Source organism: Rhineura floridana, chromosome 4 (assembly GCF_030035675.1).
Source record: "Rhineura floridana isolate rRhiFlo1 chromosome 4, rRhiFlo1.hap2, whole genome shotgun sequence".
In the NCBI taxonomy this organism is placed as follows: Eukaryota; Metazoa; Chordata; class Lepidosauria; order Squamata; family Rhineuridae; genus Rhineura; species Rhineura floridana.
The window spans coordinates 21,733,002-21,749,728 of NC_084483.1; the positions used below are offsets into that span (position 1 = coordinate 21,733,002).

Here is a 16,727-nt window from a genome sequence, read left to right on the forward strand (position 1 = left end):
GTTTCTGGATACATTTTGTCATGATCTGTCTGCTGGTGTAAACAACAACCAGCAGAATAACAAATATCCATGAATGAAAAAATGGAAATGTGTTGAAGCTAAGGTGCCAAAGGCACTCAGAAAAATAGGATCTGGATGACACATTCACAATATAAGGCATCTGTCTGTCAGTACCCATTGTTTTCCTGCAGTCAGCTGAAAGTGGAATAAAATGAATTGTTTTGAACTTAAGCTATTAGGGGTCCTATTTACGCCTATTGAAATGAATAGGAAAGTGAAACTACCAAATGCTTAAACTAACCAGGTATTTATTCTATTTGGATGTTTAACATAACATTATGGAGTTCAATGTAACCCAAAAGCTTTCATGTTAGACTGTTTTTGGAATATAATAATTATAATTATTATAATAATAATCTATTTTTGTTGAACTAGAGTAATTTTGAAATCAATCATTAACTTTATTTCCAGCCAGGACTATGAAGAGGTCAGTTGCACTCCAATAGCAGATTGATACTCCCCAACCCCAACATCTCAGAAGATGCTTTTTGAATAGCCACTTTTAATTGTTCCAATGTTCATTTCTCTTCCTGAGTATGAAGGCATTGATTTTCTCTCAGTATTATGTATTTTTCTTTCTTTCTTTTTTTTAACAATGAAGCTCCCCAGCTTATGGTAGCAACCACCAGCAGATTTATCCTCCATGACTTAAGTCAATCCTTTCATAATAATTTTAAATGTGACTTGCTTATCCAGAATTCTAAACCCTTCAATAATGAATTCAACAATTTCAGCCTAATTCACTACGTACAATTTTCTTTCTTTTTTTAGCTGGGGGTCATTCTTGGGGTCAACGGAAGATGAAGACCAACAAAGCCTTAGGGGGAGCAGTCTTGAAGATGAAGAAACCTTTAGTCGGAGCAGTCTCAAAGGTGAAAGTGGAACTTGCACAGAAAGAAATCTTTTAATTTTATTGGATATACCAAGCTTTGGAAACCACTTGACGCAGAACATCGAAGCAAACAGAAAAAAGTGGAAAGAGAGTCAGGAGCCCAAGAGTCAGAAGCCTAACACTAAAGGTATGATTTATCTGTTTCTGCAATCTCTAAACACTTTAATAATAATTTTTAAGTAATTAATTTTATGTCACTTTTCCACTTACATGCCCACACCACTCTTGCTGCTGTTAACAAGGTATTAATTAAAGATTTCAAGTCTCCTGGGATATCCATATGGGCAGTGACTTATTTGAGCTAGCAAGAAAGCACTACATGCTAATAGTGGACTATTTTCCCAACTACCCTGAGATAACTCAATTGGACAACATGACAGCCACTCAAGTAATCACCCACATTGTCAGTCTTTGCATGGCATGGTATACCTTCAGTAATACGAACAGATAATGTATGTCAGTTTGATTGTCACCAGTTCTGAGTTTGCAAAGCTATATTTATTAATGTATTTATTAAATTTATATCCCGCCCTTCCTCCTACGAGGAGCCCAGGGTGGCAAATAAAAGCACTAAAAACACTTTAAAACATCATAAAAACAGACTTTAGAATATATTACAAACAAAACATCCCTAAAAACATATTAAAACAAAACATCTTTAAAAACATTTTAAAAAAGATTTAAAAACATCTTTAAAAAAAAAAAAAACCTGTAAAACCATATTAAAAAGCAATTCCAACACAGGCACAGACTGGGATAAGGGCTCTACTTAAAAGTCTTATTAAAAGAGGAAGGTCTTCAGTAGGCACCGAAAAGATAACAGAGATGGTACCGGTCTAATATTTTAGGGGAGGGAATCCCAAAGCATAGGTGCCACTACACTAAAGGACCATTTCCTATGTTGTGCAGAACGGACCTCCAGATAAGATGGAAGGAAGCCCTCACCTGATCTGCAGGAAGCCGTCACTGATCAACTAGGTATATAAGGGGTAAAATGGTCTTTCAGGTATCCTGGTCTCAAGCTGTATAGAGTTTTGTACACCAAAACTAGGACCTTGAACTTAGCCCAGTAGGTAATAGGTAGCTAATGCAATTCTTTCAGCAGCAGGGTGACATGTTGGCATGCTGACACGTTGTGAGCAGTCTCGCTGCTGCATTTTGTACCAGATGCAGTTTCTGGATCAACCTCAAGGGCACCAGATTACGAACCTGCTCTTTCAAAATGAGTATAATCCCATCCAAAGTAGGCAATTGACCAATTATCCAAAATTGGGTACCACCAACCCACAGCGTCTCCATCTTGCTAGCATTCAGACTCAGTTTATTGGCCCTCATCCAGCCCACCACCGAGTCTAGGCAGCAGGCCAAGGCTTGCACAGCCTCTTCCGATTCAGATGTTACAGAGAAATAGAGCTGGGTATCATCAGCATACTGTTGCACCTTGCCCCAAATCTCCTGATGACAACTCCCAAGGGCTTCATATAGATGTTAAACAGCATTGGACACAAGATGGTACCCTGTGGCACCCCACAGCACAACTCCCAGCGGGCCAAAAGACAATGACCCAATGCTAATCTCTGAAAACAACCCTGGAGATAAGATTGGGACCACTGTAAAACAGTGTATATGATACCCATCTCACCAAGTCGGCAATGGTGTCAAAAGCCACCAAGAGATCAAGTAAGAATAACAGAGTCACACTCCCCCTGTCCTTCCTCCGATAAATGTCATCCATCAGGGTGACCAAGGCCGATTCAGTCCTATAACTAGGCCTGAAACCAGACTGGAATGGGTCAAGATATCTTCTTCATCCAAGAGTACTTGCAATTGCTGCGCCACAACCCTCTCAATCATGTTTCCTAAAAAGGGGGTATTTGCAACAGGGTGGTAGTTGTCACAAACCAATGGGTCCAGGGTAAGACTTTTCAGGAGCAGTCGGATCACTGCCTCTTTCAGGGAGGCTGGAACCACTCCCTCTCTTAATGATGCATTGACCACACCCTGGATCCACTCGGTCAACCCCCCTTGGAAAGTTTTAATAAGTCAAGAAGGGCAAGGGTTGAGAGGAGATGTTGCTCACCACATCATCACAAACACTTTGTCCATGTTATCAGACAGCATCAACTGAAACTGATCCCCAAACATTGCAGCAGATGCTACACTGGACACCTCACTGGGGACTACAGTAGATGTGGATGGGGCATCAATATTGCTACAGAGGCGAGCAACTTTACCCTCAAGGTGCCTTGCAAACAATTCACAGTGGGCCTCCGAAGGGTCTAAAACTCCATTTCCTAGAGTTGATGTCAACAGATCCCTGACAATATGGAAAAGCTCCACACATGGCTACTTGAGGATGCAATGGTGACAGAGAAGTGGGCCTTCTTTGCTGCTCTCAATGCCACACAGTAGGCATGGTTATGGTGTTTTACTCCTGCCCAATCAGCCTCACAGCATGTCTTTTGCCACTTGTGCTGTTGCTGTCATCCAGACTGTTTCATTGCCCGTAGCTCACTGGTGTACCAAGGTGCAAACTGGGCTCCACAATGCGGGAGAGGGCGCTTGGGGGCAACCATGTCAAGAGCCTGACGTGCCTCGCTGTTCCACAGCATGACAAGGGCGTCAACAAGGTCACCTGCTCTATCTACTGGGAACTCCCCCAGGGCATTCAGGAATCCTGTGGATTCCATTAGGCTCCAGGGGCGGACCATCTTAATCTGTCCACCACCCTTTCAGGGAAGGAAGTGGTCTGACCATGACAATGGGGTGACATCTACCACCACCCGTATCTCCAGACCACCCTTTCCTCCATCTTGAGCAAAACCCAAGTCGAGGCTGGTGACAACTTGAGACAGCCCCGTGGTCATCATGGAGGCCATGAAGTCCCAAGCTGGAACACTAGAGGCAGCCTCAGCATGGACATTGAAATCACCCAGGACTCTCGTTCTGGGCTCCTCCAGCACCACAGCTGACACAGCCTCCGCCAGCTCTGTCAGAGAAGCTGCTGGGCTAGTTTACTGTCTCCTTGGTCCGATACTAGGTGCAGGCCTTCACAGCCAGCTCCATGACAGAGTGGTTATCTGGTGACAGAGATGGCAGTTCTGTAGACCACAGCAACTCCTCCCCCTCGTCTCTGCAGCCTGTGCTGGTGTTGCACTGAGTATCCAGGTGGGCCAAGCTGGGCCAAATCAACTCCTCTCAGCTCACCCATGCAGGTCTCAGTAATGCACACCAAATTGGCACCTTCATTCATGGATGAGTTTGGTCTTATTGTGTACTGAACTGGCGTTAAACAACAGCACACACAGGCCAGCAGGCACAGCAGATGAGCAGTGAAGAACCTGTCCATGAGAGAAATGGGAGCAAGAAACACTACCTCCCCATGGCTATGCTTCCCTCTAGCTGTGATCACTGAAATTTGGGTAGCATTACCCACGTTTCTCCTTACTAAGACTCCTCCTAAACACCTGATATGGATACAAGAGCCCACCAACAAAACCTACCTGAACCAGTTATCCCAGTAGGCCTCTGCGAGAATTGTGAACAGTCAGACCCACTCAATATCTTTCACACAGGCACATCTACCCCCCACGTCACACCCAGGGATGGCCAGCCTTCTGCCAGTTGCAGACTGTCACTCTGAAGGCATCTGTTGGCTTTCTCCTATCATTCAGTTCACTGCACAGGCTCTCAGCCTGTGCAGGAACGACACATGCATAATATGCCCTGCCCACTACCAATCTCTTCTAGATTGTTTTTTTTTAAAAATGGAAGGGGGTAGCGCCCTCGCCCTCAGGACTCCCTAAGCGGCTTGTGATGTTCCTGCTTATATTGTAAATATGGTAAGTGCTGGTTATATAGAAGATATATGGTAAGTGGAGTGAAAGAAGAGGGGGACTACATGAGCAGTAGAATGCTGGATGATTGGCTGAGCGTTTGAATGGCTGGGAGTATAAATGGAAGAATGACAGTTGAATTGGGGGTGGATGTTGGAGGTTTAGAGAGCTGAAAGAGAGGTTTTGGTGGTGTTTGGAGGTTGTTGTTAAGAGTGAGTCGGAGTTCTGAGGCAATTAATGAGAAGTAAAGTACATGTCAGAACATATATGAAACCATTAGCTTGTCAACAAAGTAATTAAGTAATCTTGTTATTTTGAGTGTTCAATAAATATTTCTTGGTTTACAAAAAGCCTGATTCTTCAGCTGGGATACACAATCCAGGGGGGATGGCAGAGTAACCAAGGCTGAACTGTAATTGTATTGAATGGTGGCAGCGGAGGAGGAAAAGATATTGTATCCAGTACCACAGAGAAATCAAATCCAGGGCTGTAAGCTTCAGTGCAAGAGGCTGCAGGGGGGGTTGGGAATTACCTATACCCATAGACACAAGGTATCGAGATAGCCTGGCAGAGACTAAGGCACAGTCTAAAGGTTATAAGAGATACAGAGTGTTGGGTAGTAAGGCCTGGCAGGGGGATCTTCTGAGAACTGTGCTAGAGCTGTAAAGGGTAAGAAGAAAACCTGATGTTCCTGTCTGATGGTAGCCACAAGTGAGAGCTTCACAGGTGGTGCTGGGGAAGGACGTCACAGGGCTCACCAAGGGACGATCTCCTTTGGTGTTTCCTCTTCGGTGGTGACCCCGCTGGTGGCAGATATGCCTCCCAAGTGCAGCCAGGCTTTCATGCCCCCTGACCCAGCCAGGAACTGATGCAAGAGGCTGCAAGATTAACTGTAGGCTCTCTCTTTCATGCACAAGCATCCAGTCCAAGGGATCCACAGCCAAATAGTTTGAGAATTGTATACAGATCATTAAGAGATTACTAAAGAAAGCTATGGACCCAAATGGTGATTCTTATTTGGCACTTTTTAACTATAGGACTACTCCCATGTAACATAGCTTATTCCTTGCAGAACTGCTATTCAACAGACAAGTCATCACAAGACTGCCACAACTACTGCACAGTGAGATCAGTGAACAATGTGATATTTACACACACAAAAATCTGTTCAAGCCCAAACAAATATAATATTATAAAGATGCTAAAGGCATTGTTGTTGTTTGGCTGTATTTTAATTTGTTTGTTTGTTTGTCTGTTGTTGTGTGAATGAGATTGAGTGGATGTGTGTGTGTCTTTGTGTTCATGTTGTTTTGTTGTGTTAGTTTTATTCTAAGATGTGCCTGGGAGAACATACCTCGGGTTTAGCAAGGAGTTTTTCGGGGGGCCCAATTAACGTTGTGACGGGTAATGGGAGGTACGGTGTTGGGAGGAGAACGTGCCAGGTAAGGGGAACTCATCCCAGACAAGTCGTGTCTGTGCCTTGTTCCGGTTCTCCTCATACCCACAGGATTGTTGGTTGTACTGTCAGCCAGCTCTCGGATCTCCAGGTGCTGCTTTTAAATGCTAGGTCGGTCGTTAATAAAAAACCCCTTATTCACGATTTGATTGTGGAGAAGGGCGCCGACCTTGCGTGTATTACCGAGACCTGGGTGGGTGAGGAGGGAGGAGTTGCTCTTTCCCAGCTTTGCCCACCTGGGTATTCGGTGCAGCACTGTGGCAGATCTGAGGGCCGGGGAGGCGGGGTTGCTGTGGTCTATCGGAGTTTTTTCTCTCTCACCAAGCACCCTGTCCAGTCGGCGACTGGTTTGGAGTGTCTTCATCTTGTGTTGGGCCATGGAGACAGATTGGGAATACTGTTGGTGTACCGCCCACCTTGCTGCCCAACGGCTTTCCTAGCTGAGCTGATGGAGATAGTCTCGGAGGTATTGTTGAGGTCCCCCAGACTGGTGGTACTGGGGGATATCAACATTCATGCCGAGGCTGTCTTGTTCGGGGCGGCTCAGGACTTCATGGCCTCCATGACAACCATGGGGCTGTCTCAAGTTGTTACTGGCCCTACGCATGTATCAGGACATACTCTTGATTTGATCTTCGCCACTGGTCATGGAGATGGTGATCTGAGGGTGGGGTATTTTTCATCTACCCCATTGTCATGGACAGATCACCGCTTGCTGAGCTTTAGACTCACGACAGCCCTTTCCCTCTGCAGAGGTGGGGGACCTATTAAGTTGGTCCGCTCCTGGAGGCTTATGGATCCTGTTGCTTTCCAGAGTGCTCTGGGAGTTTTTCCGGCTGATAGTACTGGCGCTCCTGTCGAGGCCATGGTCGACCTGTGGAATACGGAGATGACCCGGGCCATTGACATGATTGCCCCCACGCGCCCCCTTCGGTGCAGAACTCAAACAGCACCGTGGTATACCCCGGAGCTGAGAGTGATGAAGGAAGAGAGAAGGAGGCTAGAGTGCAGGTGGAGGCGAACTCCTGATGGATGCAGTCATTCTTTGGTGAGTGCCTCCACTAAGGCGTATGTAAAAGCGGTTAGGGCGGCAAAAAAGTCTTACTTTGTTGCCACCATTAGATCATCTCTTTGCCGCCCAGCGGAGCTTTTTAGGGTGGTACGAGGGCTCTTACATTCTGCCCGTCATGACACTAAAGAAACATCAGAAGCCCGCTGCAACGAATTTGCGGAGCACTTCCAAGACAAGATTGCTTGCATCCGTCGGGACTTACTCTGATGTTATTACAGATGATTCCATTGGAGTGTCCAGAGCGCGGTCTTGTCCTTCATTGTTGGATGAATTTCAGTTGGTGCAGCTTGAGGAAGTGGACAAGGTGCTTGGAATCGTGCGGGCGACCACGTCCGCCCTGGATCCTTGTCCATCTTGGCTGGTGAAGGCTGGCAGGGCTGTAACCACCGGCTGGGCCAAAGAGGTGATAAATGCCTCCTTCAGAGAGGGAGTAGTCCCTAGCAGTCCCAAGGAGGCAGTAATAAGACCTCTTATAAAGAAACCTTCCTTGGACCCAGATGTTTTGAACAACTATAGACCGGTGGCGAATGTCCCTTTTTTGGGCAAGGTCTTGGAACGGGTGGTCGCTGGCCAGCTCCAGGTGCTTTTGGATGAAACCGATTATCTGGATCCGTTTCAATCCGGTTTTAGGCCCGGTTTTGGCACCGAAACAGCCTTGGTCGCCTTGTATGATGACCTTTGTTGGGAGAGGGACAGGGGGAGTGTGACTCTGTTGATTCTCCTTGATCTCTCAGCGGCGTTTGATACCATCGACCATGGTATCCTTCTGGGGAGGCTCGCGGAGTTGGGAGTTGGGGGCACTGCTTGGCAGTGGCTCCGCTCCTACTTAGCGGATCGTCGCCAGAAGGTAGTGCTTGGGGAACACTGCTCGACACCCTGGACTCTCCATTGTGGAGTCCCTCAGGGGTCGGTCTTGTCCCCCATGCTTTTTAACATCTACATGAAGCCTCTGGGTGCGGTCATCAGGAGTTTTGGAGTGCGTTGACATCAGTATGCTGATGACACGCAACTCTACTTCTCCTTTTCACCTTCTTCAGGTGAGGCTGTTGATGTGCTGAACCGTTGCCTGACCGCGATAATGGACTGGATGAGAGCTAATAAACAAACTCAATCCAGACAAGACTGAGACACTGTTGGTGAGCTCTTTACCTGCCCAGATGGTGGATGTTCAGCCTGTTCTAGATGGGGTTACACTCCCCTTGAAGGAACAGGTTCGTAGTTTGGGGGTCCTTTTTGACCCTTCCTTGTCGCTTGAGGCTCAAGTGGCCTCGGTGGCACGGAATGCGTTTTACCATCTTCGCTTAGTAGCCCAACTACGCCCCTATCTAGACAGTGACGATCTCGCCTCTGTTGTTCACGCTCTGGTAACTTCTAGATTGGACTACTGTAATGCGCTCTACGTAGGGCTGCCCTTGAAGACCGTTCGGAAACTTCAGCTAGTGCAAAACGCGGCAGCCAGGTTGTTGATGGGGACCCATTGGTCCGCGCATATAACACCTGTCCTGGCCCGTTTGCACTGGCTACCTATTTGTTTCCGAGCCAGATTCAAGGTGCTGGTTTTGACCTATAAAGCCTTACATGGTGTGGGACTGCAATATCTTGTGGAACGCCTCTCCCGCTATGAACCTACCCGTTCACTTCGTTCAGTATCTAAGGCCCTCCTCCGGGTACCAACCCATCAGGATGCCCGGAGGATTGTTATTAGATCCAGGGCCTTTTCTGTGGTGGCCCCCAAACTATAGAACAGCTTACCTGAGGAGATACACCTGGCGCCTACGGTACTTTCTTTTAGGCGCCAGGTTAAGACCTGGTTATACTCCCAGGCATTTTAACGTTCATGTTTTATATTCAATGTTTTTTACTCTACCTTGTTGTGACCTTGTATGTTTTATTGTAACTTTGTATTTTAATTCTGCTGTTCACCGCCCAGAGAGCTATTCGCTATGGGTGGTCTATAAATAAAATAAAATAAAATAAATAATAAATAAATAAATAAATGCCACCACCAAAGGAAAATGACAGTGTTTGGTTTCAAATGGCACAACATGGGAACAGAAAGCCTAGTGTTCTATCGAGTGGCTCCAAGTTCATATTGAGTGATCACACTATAAGGATCCACCTTTAAATGGAATATTGATTCCAAAGAATACTCAGAAACAAACAACCATAGACAACCCATACCACTCAATACCAAATGAGGAATTTAAATCCACAAAAGGGGAGGAAGGCAGGGAAATGACTCCCTAAGCCCATCGAAAGAAAACAGTTTGAACAAACAGGTACCAGAAACTGGAATATTGTTGTGGAGGTCCAACAGAGCCATAAGATAGCCAGACAGATTAGTGAAAGTTGTTAAATATTGATATTACCATTTTGTATTGTTCTTTTTTAGCAGTTTTTAGCATTATTATAAAAAAGAAGGAGATGTGGTGATATCTTTTTAACTCTCATGCAGGCTTGTGTGGCACTTTTTGGCTCCAGGTGCCCTTTTCATTATGTGATTTACACATAAGTACTCCTACAGGGATATCCTTCTAATTGTCACAAATTTTAATCTGTACATCATCCCCAAATTTCAGCCATTTATCATTTTCCTTCAGGAAACAAAAAACCACTGGGGGGCAAAAAATACCTCAGAGGACAACAAGACACCATCCATGTGGCCATTGCTCATGCTGCCAATTCACCCACAAGAAAAAAAATCCTTTGTCAATCCCAGCACGGGAAAGCATATTCAAATTCAAGATTTTTTTACCTGCAAATCTGCAGGAGTCATTTATCTCATCTCCTGCCCTTGCAATCAGATTTATGTTGGGAAGACATCAAGACCATTAAAACTTAAAATTGGTGAACTCTTTGTAATTTAAGACATCAAAGGATGGGTGCTCCATTGGTGAGACATTTTGTTGAGAAACAGCACAAGCCAACTGACATAACAATTTGGGCCATCGAAAGAGTTGTGGACAATGAGAGACTACTCAGCAGGAGAGAATTATTCTGGATTATCTCTCTAAAAAGTCTGGTACCTTTGGGGCTAATTTATTTATTTATTTATTAGATTTATATACTGCCCGACTAGCGATAGCTCTCTGGGCGGTGAACATAAAATAGCATAAGAAATACAATAAATAACAAAATAATACTAAATAATACAATCAAAAATCCAATACAATAACATTTTAAAAGTAAATCAATTTAACTTAGAATGCTTCAGAGAATAGGAAGGTTTTGACCTGGCGCCGAAAAGAAAGCAGAGTCGGCGCCAGGCGTACTTCCTCGGGGAGACTGTTCCATAGTTCGGGGGCCACCACTGAGAAGGCCCTAGATCTTGTCACCACCCTCCGGGCCTCCCTGTGAGTTGGAACCCGGAGTAGGGCCTTCGTAGCAGAACGTAGTGTACGGGCCGGTTCATATAGGAAGAGGTGTTCCGCAAGGTATCGTGGTCCCGCACCATATAAGGCTTTATAGGTCAATACCAACACTTTGAATCTGGCCCGGAAACATATTGGCAACCAGTGTAAGCGGGCCAGAACAGGTGTTATGTGCTCGGACCGCTTGGTCCTTGTCAGCAATCTGGCCGCCGCATTTTGCACTAGCTGTAGCTTCTGAACTGTCTTCAAAGGTAGCCCTACGTAAAGCGCATTACAGTAATCCAACTGTGAGGTTACCAGAGCTAAATGAAGAATTGGATTTCTCTGAGTACAAGTGAGATATATAAAAATAAAAAAGGGTCCTACATGAAAGTTGGGCTGATTTATTACAAATATTGAATATGTCAGTTACTCTCTGCAAGTATTTGCAGGATCAGCTGTATTTGCAAATGCAGTAATTAAGCAGCTGAGCTGATCCGTACTTCCAATATAGATAACAGCAGCATCAGAAAGCGGTCCGCTGTGTTTGTTTTTTGTGGAGCTGGATAAAGAATTTGAACTGCACAGGCAGAGAAAAGGAAACAGATCTCCATTGGTCAGTACAGGGTCATATCTTTGTTGTTTTTTGGGGAGGGCGAGAGAGTCTTATGTTGCAGCTGGCTAACAATAGAATCTGCTCTGTTTGAGCTGCTTTACTTAGATGCAAGAGATGCAATTTTTAATGTAATGACAATTTTTTACTACATATGTGAAGTATGTTTTATAGGATGTGGTCTTTAAAAGTGTTTTGCTATATAATTTCTGTAAGTCTCAGACCATGATGTTGTCTCCATGTTTATTGATTTTAGTTCGTTTTAATATTTGTAGCTCCTGAGGAAGGATTACTCTGAAACACATTGAGCCTTAATAAACCAACCAAGCACCAGAGCCTGCCTCTCTTTTTTCTGGCCAAAAATACCTCAACAAAAAGCCCTGGGGGCAAATTTCTGCCTTTTATAAATTTACACGAGTAAACCTGCAAAGTTGTCCTTCTAGGACATTGGACTGGTTCACACTGCCGCTGACTTCAGCTGAATTGTGTATTAAAAAGAAAGCTTTTCTCTTTGCGATAGGGTTTAAAGGTTCATACTTCTTACACCTTATATGAGCCCTCAAACCACTTTTTCCCATTCATACTGAAGGGAAAGGGTTAATCTCGCAGCTTCCTAATGACCATGCCCTCTTGAGGTCAAAGTATCTCTTCCTCTGCAGCAGGGTTGCAGAACGGGAGCCAGCAGGAAAAGGTAAACAAAGGGGGGAGGAGGGAATGGGTGGGGACTCACCAAAGCATCAGAGCTAAGCGTCTAGAATCATAGAACCATACAATAGTAGCGTTGGAACGGACCTATAAGGCCATTGAGTCCAACCCCCTGATCAATGCAGGAATCCAAATCAAAGCATTCTCGACAGATGGCTGTCCAGCTGCCTCTTGAATTTATCCAGTGTCAGAGAGCCCACTACCTCTCTAGGTAATTGGTTCCATTGTCGTATGGCTCTAACAGTTAGGAAGTTTTTCCTGATGTCCAGTCGAAATCTGGCTTCCTGCAACTTGAGCCCATTATTCTGTGTCCTGCACTCTGGGACGATCGAAAAGAGATCCCAGCCCTCCTCTACGTGACAACCTTTCATGTACTTGAAGAGTGCTATCATAGCTTCCCTCAGTCTTCTCTTCTCCAGGCTGAACATGCCCAGTTCTTTCAGTCTCTCCTCATAGGGCTTTGTTTCCAGTCCCCTGATCATCTTTGTTACTCTCCTCTGAACCCTTTCCAGTTTGTCTGCATCCTTCTTGAAGTGCGGAGACCAGAACTGGACACAGTATTCAAGATGAGGCCTAACCAGTGCTGAATAGAGGAGAACTAGTACTTCACGTGATTTGGAAACTATACTTGCCCAGGTCAAGATATTCCTCTTCTCCTGGGCATTTTAGCATGTGTTTTAAATTGTTTTAAATTTTTAAATTGTTTTTAAAATATGTGTTTTAAATTCTATATTTGTTTTAATGTTTTTGGTTGCTGTAAACCGCCAAGAGAGCTTCGGCTATGGAGCGGTATACAAGTGCAATAAATAAATAAATAAATACTTCTGTTAATGCAGTCTAATATAGCATTTGCCTTTTTTGCAGCCACATCACACTGTTGGCTCATATTCAGCTTGTGATCAACAACAATTCCAAGATCCTTCTCACATGTTGTACTGCTGAGCCAAGTATCCCCCATCATATAACTGTGCATTTGGTTTCTTTTTCCTAACTTTGCATTTATCTCTGTTGAATTTCATTCTGTTGTTTTCAGCCCAATGCTCCATCCTATCAAGGTCCCTTTGAATTTTCTTTCTGTCTTCACAGTATTAGCTGTGTGCCCCAACTTTGTATCATCTGCAAATTTGATAAGCAAATTCAAATTTTATTGTGCAGTCAAAGACCCGAACTACAAACAGTAAAAACAGGAACTAAAACATAGAAGGGTTAAAAAGTTGGCAACGTAGGGATTGAGCTATATAAAGAAACTTAGCAGCCCCTTGGGATATATACTTATCTGTCCCCTTTAAAAGGAACCGTAGTTTGGTTATGGGGGAACTTGTATGAGGCAATTTAGCGATCAAGGGGTTTAAAAACTTGACTCGAGGCGTGTGGTATAGAGGGCAAATGAAAAGGACATGTGGAAGAGATTCAATTTCCTTGGGGCAACAGGGGCAAAAGCAGTTGGCATATGGGATACCTCTAAAGCCGCCTTCGAGAAGGGCTGACTTTAGGCAGTTAAACCTAGCCCTTGAGAAGACTAGTCTGTAGCATGGTAGGTCTAAAAAAGCCAGGTATGGGGAGGGAGAAGGAAATGAGAACCTCAAACCAAAATGAATGGGGGAGCAGGTGGTGGAGGCCTTGGCTGTGTCCATTTGGAGATCAATATCCTTGAGTCTTCTGTTGATAGAGGCCTTGATTACAGTTGGGTCTGAGACAGTTAGGGACAACAGTGAGAGGCCAATGGAAGAGAATTTGTATTGTACTGCTTTGGCCCAGGAGCTAGTAAAAAAGTCCTGTTGGATATAGGTAAGGTAGTCTGGCTTGAAATTGGGAGAGACCAGCTTGGACCAAAAATATAGAGTATGGGATCAGGACTGGCATTCCAGAGACGTTAGCCCTGCCTCTAGCCTTAGGGCTGCACTGGGGACGCAGGAGGGATGCCGAAAATAGAGCGGAGAAAGTTAGAAAGGACTGCTTTGACTGTGGAGCAGAAGTGGCTAACCCATAACGGGCTTCCATAGAGGAGCTGTGACATGATTTTAGTGAGGAAAACTCTGATGGCAGCAGGTATAAATTGACCCCCTTTTGAAAAGAAGTAGCGGAGTAGCACTTTGGCCGTAGCCCTAGCCGTGGCCACTGAGGAACGGATATGAGGGGTCCAGGAAAGTGAGGAGTGAAACACTATCCCTAAGTATTTATATTCCCTGACCTGGGAAATTTTCTGGCCGTTAATTCTCCAGACCAGGGTAGAGCGCCGAGGGGAGAAGACCATAATCTTTGTTTTAGAATAGTTAATGGTCAGGAGGTTCGACTCGCAGTAGGCCATATAGGAGCGGAATAGCCTTCTAAGGCCTATTTTGGATAGAGACAGTAGAGCCGTGTCGTTGGCATAGAGTAATAAAGGGCAGTCATGTTCAGCAATTTTAGGAGGATGCAAGTTAGCGTCATGACAGTGTGTGCTCAGGTCGTTTAAGTAGAGATTGAACAAAGTAGGGGCCAGTGTACAGCCCTGTCTCACCCCCCTGTTAACTAAGATTGAGTTGGTGAGTGAGCCATCGGTTCTACAGCGAACCCGGAGGGTGGAGGGCTGGTAAAGTTGGAGAATTAGAAAGAGGAGTCTCTTGTCTATGGATGTTTGTTGGAGCTTTGCCCATAGCCTATCTCTGGGAATCGAGTCAAAGGCCGATTTAAGGTCTATGAAAACCACGTAGAGACCGTTCCCATGAAGGCTGGAGTATTTTTCAGCCAGATGGTGTAGCAGGACACAATGATCAAGAGTGGATCTCAATTGTCTAAAGCCCGCCTGTTCTGGCCCCAAGATAGACTTCTCCTCGATCCAGGTGGTCAGACTGCCATTTAGGTATTTAGCGTAAAGTTTCCCGACGATGGAAAGTAAACTAATGGGTCTGTAGTTGTTAGGATCCTCTTGTGGCCCTTTTTTATAAATAGGGATCACAATGGTATCCAACCATGAGGTTGGGATGTGGCCGTGACTATTTATTGAGGTGAAAAGATTAGAGAGAAGAGGGGACCACCATGAAGCTTGCGCCTTCAGGAGGTCAGCAGGAATAGCATCGGGCCCTGAAGCCTTGCCGGCCTTCAGACTATGAATGAGTGACATAATCTCCCCCTGGGATACTGGAGGCCAGGGTGGTAAGTCTGCGGGTCTAAAGGAGTTTAGCTTTCCCGAAGGGGATGGTGTGGGCTTCTTTAAAAGGTCTAGGAAATGTTTTTCCCATTCTTGGGGGGGAATGTGACAGGTGACTGCGTTCGGGGAGGAGAGGGCATCCGTGACCAAGGCCCAAAATATCTTGGAGTCATTAAGTTTGGCCGCATTAATTAATGACTTCCAGCCGGCCTGGGTGGCTAGTCTCTTTTTAGAGGTCAGGAGAGCTTTGTATTGTCGCTTGGTAGTATAGTATATAGGAGGGAGTTGGTTGGAATTGAGCGTCCTATATGTAACATAAATCTTCCTCAAGTTTCTCTTAGCAGCCACACAATCTTTATCAAACCAGCGAGCAGAGTGGAAAGAACCTTGTGGGTTAGATTCGTGATGATTATTTTTTAGTAAAGGTTGCAGTGCAAGGATCAGATCAGAGTATGCAGCGAGTTTAGTTTGCGGATCCGAAACCTTCATGATATTGTCTCTGATCTCCTTGGCCAGGGTAGAATCCAGAAAGGTTGTAGTTCTGGAAGAGATATTTGGAGACCATTTAACCTTAGTGTGTCTGAGCTTAATAGAGTTGTGATTGAATGTGGAGATAGTTTTTAAGTGGATCGGGACTCGAGTTGTAATTGATAGGGTTAGCGGAAGATGATCGCTATCGAGTCTTGTGCCCACGGCGAAGTGGGCAATGGCGCTGGATAGGGAAGAGGAAACCAGTGCGTAATCTACCAAGCTACTGCCTCGGCCCGAAATGAAGGTAAATTCCGCACATCCATCATGTTTGTGGTGGCCGTTCAAAATTGAAAGATTGAAACAGCCGGCCAGTTGCAGCAGACGAGTGCTGCCATAGTTCGACTTTAAATCTTTAGAAGACCATTCTTGGGAGGTCCATTGTTCAATAAGATCAGTGGAATCCCAGAGATTGGAGTGAAGGAGGGTGGTACTGTTTGGTCCTATCCTGGCATTAAAGTCACCCATTATAACGAAAGGAGTACGTGGGTGGCATATTTCTTTTTTTTTTTTTTTTCTCAATAATTTTTATTCAGATTTTCATAAAACATACAAAACAAAATCATAAAACATTCAAAGACAAAAAACAAAATCAAAAATAGTTAAACAAAAAGAAAAAAAGAAAAAAAAAACAAAAATAAAAAATAAAGAGTAAAATATTGACTTCCCATTTGTCAAAGATCAAATCAGTTATAAGTCTATAATATATAACAATCCTGTCTCTTAAGTCATATTATAAAATCACTTTCCTCCAATAGTTATCTTACTTAATCATCAAATCTCATAAACATTACTTTATTCTTTCCACAAAAAGTCAAAGAGAGGTTTCAATTCTTTAAGAAATATATCTATCAATTTTTTTTCCAGATAAGCATATCGATTAATCCATCTCATTACTAATTATGATAATCTTATTGTCATAACCATAGTCAAAATAAACATTTCAATTAATCCAACACATCAGAATCTGTTAGGTTCAGTAATTTCAGTAGCCATTGTTCTATTATCTCTATTAGTTCCATTTTCCATCTTCCATCTTCAGTAGTCTTGTTAAGTCCAGTAATTTCAATATCCAATCTTCCATT

At 44.4% G+C, this 16,727-nt stretch overlaps 1 protein-coding gene across 1 annotated transcript in view; it reads left to right on the forward strand.

The window, feature by feature from the left end:
* LOC133384121 (dual specificity calcium/calmodulin-dependent 3',5'-cyclic nucleotide phosphodiesterase 1A-like) overlaps positions 1 to 16,727 on the forward strand; it is a 117,706-nt gene that overhangs the window by 68,255 nt on the left and 32,724 nt on the right. The window contains exons 12-13 of the mRNA XM_061626049.1: positions 933 to 1,079; positions 5,861 to 5,954. Coding sequence (XP_061482033.1) covers positions 933 to 1,079; positions 5,861 to 5,954 — 241 coding nt within the window. The remainder of the gene's footprint in view (positions 1 to 932; positions 1,080 to 5,860; positions 5,955 to 16,727) is intronic.